The following is a 4,132-nucleotide window of genomic DNA, read 5'->3' as shown; positions in this document are numbered from 1 at the left end:
CTTGGACATCCTTTGTATTTAGTGCCATTGAAACTTTTTCTTAAAGGACAGATATGCTTTCTAATGACTGCTAAAACAGAAAAGCCAAAAGTAATTTACAGAAAGTTTTCTAAAGATTTGTCTGGCATTTTTGCTTTTATTTAATAGCTGACAGACAGGAAACATGGAGGGGGGGGGGGGGTATGACATGAAGTTTGATGATATGCATCTTAGTGCCACCAGGATTCCCATACTGCACGTTTTGATGGCACACATGTTCCTGTATGCAGGCATACTATATATGTGTACATGCATTTTGGCACACTGTCTGCAAAGTGTTTGTGTGCATGAATGAATCTCCCTTAGGGTACATGTATTGAAATGCACTGATGCGTGCCTTATCATTTGAAACAAGCCAAGATAAAGTTAGAGAAGATAGAGGGTCACCATACAGAGAATTCAATCAGGGGCACAGAATGTTCCCAAATGCCTGTTGGGATCAAGGGAAAGGAATCTGAGAGCAGATCTTAACAAGTCTGGACTAGAGAAACAGTAGGTTGAGGGTTGGGGGGCGGGGGGTGGAGTACAGGTACAGAGAGGGAGCAAAAGAACACCCTTTTTAGATGAATTACTTGCTGTAGGAACAGTAAGTTACAGAGAGTTCAGCAAAGAAAGGTGGGCCTCTGTTTTGACGTGTATGTGTCAGGGGGTAGGTGGAAAGGGGTTCAGAGGGGCCACAAGCTTTAGAAAATGTCATTATATAATTAGCCACCTTAACCTTATGTAATAACTGCTGAACAAAAGAACATGAGGGGTGACGTTGCAGCAGTGAAGCACTAGGGAGCTTTAAGTTCATAAAAAAAGAAGTTGCTTAAGATGATAATTTCAGGACATTTTGTCAAAGCCTTTAATTAGATTAGATTCTCTTAAAGGGTATTTTAGACATTTTCTATAGTGCTAAGAGACTAAATGTCCTAAATGTAATAGTGGATCACCTACAGCTTTGTGGAGTCTCCAATTGTTACTGTAACTGAACCTCATCTTAAATAATATATTACTCTTTTAATGTTTGATCAGAGAGACAAACAATGGAAACAGAGCATCTTTTTTTGGGTTCTTTATTCACTCAGCACAGTTCAGCTGCAACCACAAGCAGCACACTTTAGCGAGCAGCATGGTCGGCATATGACATGTGAAACACAAGGGACACTCTAGTCAGACTGAAGAACACAGACAGGCGGCATTTACACTTTACAACTTACTGATTGTCATAACTGCATCAAGTCATTTTACATTCCACTTCCCTGTGAAGCATAACAACAGGAAATGCAGACAATACAGAAGGACACTTTAGTGGTCCAATGTCACCGTTTGAAAAAGTAGTAGACACATAACTGTGTGTGCCCTCATCTTTTGACATCATTCAGTGCATTTATTGAAATGAAAGACTCTTGTGTTTGGTGCATTTAGGGATGATGCAGGCTGGAAACTCTTGCCTATGAGGCTCAAACTCAGCAGTTATATTTACAACCAAACAAAATGTAGGAAACTCAGTACAAAAACCTTGGGGGGTGTAGACAGCTAGAGCAGTTAATTAAAAAGTAGAAAAGAGAAGCATATTACAAATAATTGTCTGTGTTGTTTATGTAGTAAAGGCTGTTGTTGGCTGTGGCTCTTGTCTTCAGTAATCAAGGGAGATGATAGGAGAAGAAGAGAGGTTGACTATGCAGAAGATAGAACTCAAACATAAGTTTGAGTAATAGTAAGTAATATCTGCTGACTGTTCTATAAACGATGCACTTCACCCTGCCTCCTTCCTCTCACCAACTCCCTTAAACTGAACACTAGAGCACCCAAATGAAGATATTGTCAGTAACTCTCAACTCCCACTTCCCCTCTCTTTTCCAGGGTATTAAGAAATCAGTGGTTTATACCTCCCTCTTTCTATAACAAACAGTGGACCAAAAACCATCTAAAACCCTTTAAAAAACCCTCAGAGTCTTTAGGCACTGGCGGTCTCCTTGACCTTGTCTATGATGCTCTCAACCTGCTCACGGATCTGGGTGGCATAGGGGGAGAACAACTCGGTCAGCTCGTCGATCTTGCCTTCCAGGGAGGTGCGCAGGTCCTGGGCAGTGGCCTCCAGTTGGGTCTTCAGGCCCTCAGCCTGGGTCTCCAGCTGCTGGCCCAGACCCTCAGCCTGGCTCTTCAGCATGACAGAGATGTCGGACAGCTTCTTGGTGGCTGTGTCACTGGCCTGATTGACGTAGGGCTCAACGCGCTCCTTCACAGCATCCAGGTTCTGGGAGGTGCGGGACTGGAGCTCACCCAAGTAGGTGGCCACAGTGCTGGTGGTGAAGAAAAAAGAGGCAGAGATATTTAGGTTTCACATTGACAAAGAGTAGAAAGAGTTAAAAGTCTGAAAGCTTCCACCCAACTTACTTGCGGATCTCCTCAGTGTCCTTGTTCAGGCGTTTCTTCAGCTTGTGGGTGTAGGTGCTGATGCGGCTGCGGACATCATCGGTGTTCTGCTCCATCATGGTCTTGAGCTCACCCAGATACTCAGTGCTGCGCTCCTTGGCATCAAGCATGTCCTTTTGCAGTTTGTTGGCCAGAAGCTGCAGGTCCTCGGACAGCTGGCCAGTGGAGGCCTCAGTGACCTTGGTCTGGATTTCATCTTTGTATGCTGTCAGCTCTGCCATGGTGTCGGTGATCAGAGTGCTACAAACAGAAAAACAAGATGGTCAAACATGAGTGTGAGGATGAGATTGTAGATATATACAGGTTGTGGAAATAAGGGTTGACAGAAATGCATGAACAAAGAAGGGGAAATGGGAGATCTGGAAAAAACACCAGAGCACAAGTGGAAGAAAAGTACTGGAAAATAAGGAGAGTATTGAGTGCACAGATGATAGAGGAGAAAGGTTGGATTCTGAAAAGGACAAGATAAATTGTGTAGGACAAGCCATCTCTCAAGCACTTTGATTCACTTACTCTAGCTCTCTGGTGAGCTGAGAGGTCTTGAGGGTCTCCACAACTCCATCGGCTTGTTGGTTCAGTTCAGAGACATACTGCCAGAAACGATCCACAGATTCCTCCCAGCGGTTTGGGGTGGCATCTGCCTGGCGCACAGCACGGGCATTGCAGCCTATTATGGGCACATGTGGAAAGCATGGATAAATTCACAGGCACACATCCAATAAAACATGATGTTTTAATTCCTTGACTAGCAGTGCACTTACCAGTGATGACTGCCAAAGCAAGGATCAGAGCTACGGCCTTCATGGTAGTTGGACAGACAGATACACCTGTGAAGTAAATTTTTAAAAAAGAAAGAGGTTAGGAACAGATGTAGCAGGGTTTTTCAATTTCACAAGGTAACAACGTTACATTTTGTCACATTTTAAATCCCTTCACTGGCTTTTAGATAGAGTACCTTATTAATCCCAATGGAAAAATAAAGTGTTATTTTTTAGAAACTACAATTTAAGTTAATGTATTTGCATTTAACACACTGGTAACTAGCAGAAAGTAAGTTGTATGAGCTAGCATTAAATCCGAAGTATTAAAGAAAGTTTTTAGAAAGTCATCTCTGCACGCTGTCCTTCTACTCACCTGAGAGGTTGAGCTTCCTCCGTGCTCCCTAAACGGTGACCGAGGGCTTTTATACAGTCCCAGGAGGCTGCTGCTGCTGCGCGTGCTACCGGGGGGAGTGCCGGCTCGTGCGCGCACGCGTTCACGTGGTGCTGATGATTTGTCTGTACAGAATCCTGTTTCCTTCCACGCAACGTGTTACCAACACCGCGTCCGAAGTTCTCACCGGTTTGCACAGTTTTAAAGGGGTGATTGAGCAATCTGGCAGCCAGTGTGAATAAAGGGGTAAACGTTTCCCGTCCAGCGTCACGAAAAATGTATTTTCCCTTTATGTTGTTTGCACAATTACAGTGACAAACCTTGAACAACAATAATGTGCCAAAGGTAGAAAGTAGCAACATCATATGCTGCTTTATTCACGTTTATTCACATCTTTCACTTCGGTAAAAGTTGCAATTCCGCAATGTAGAAATACTCCATAGGCTAAGTAAAAGTGCAGCTTTCAAAACTTTACTCATGTAAAAATATAAGTAACAACTTATTAATTAACTGTACAGCA

At 43.3% G+C, this 4,132-nt stretch overlaps 1 protein-coding gene across 1 annotated transcript; it reads right to left on the bottom strand.

Moving 5' to 3' along the window:
• Positions 1-1,081: 1,081 nt before the first annotated feature.
• On the bottom strand, positions 1,082-3,661 carry apoeb (apolipoprotein Eb). The gene is made up of 5 exons (XM_044360326.1): positions 3,595-3,661; positions 3,222-3,287; positions 2,974-3,127; positions 2,422-2,700; positions 1,082-2,327 (listed from the first exon to the last, which is right to left on the bottom strand). Exons 2-5 carry the CDS (start codon positions 3,262-3,264, stop codon positions 1,982-1,984), a joined length of 822 nt encoding a protein of 273 aa, XP_044216261.1. The 5' UTR covers positions 3,265-3,287; positions 3,595-3,661; the 3' UTR covers positions 1,082-1,981.
• Positions 3,662-4,132: the final 471 nt, after the last annotated feature.

This window comes from Thunnus albacares, chromosome 8 (genome assembly GCF_914725855.1).
Source record: "Thunnus albacares chromosome 8, fThuAlb1.1, whole genome shotgun sequence".
NCBI lineage: Eukaryota > Metazoa > Chordata > Actinopteri > Scombriformes > Scombridae > Thunnus > Thunnus albacares.
This window is presented reverse-complemented; position numbering and strand designations above follow the sequence as displayed.

Excerpts from the sequence above, each read along its gene's own strand:
- apoeb (XM_044360326.1), bottom strand. The coding sequence starts at position 3,264 with ATGAAGGCCGTAGCTCTGATCCTTGCTTTGGCAGTCATCACTG. Across the intron at positions 2,701-2,973 it reads CAGCTCACCAGAGAGCTAGA|CACTCTGATCACCGACACCA; the intron begins GTAAGTGAATCA and ends TTCTGTTTGTAG. Across the intron at positions 2,328-2,421 it reads GACACTGAGGAGATCCGCAA|CACTGTGGCCACCTACTTGG; the intron begins GTAAGTTGGGTG and ends CTTCACCACCAG.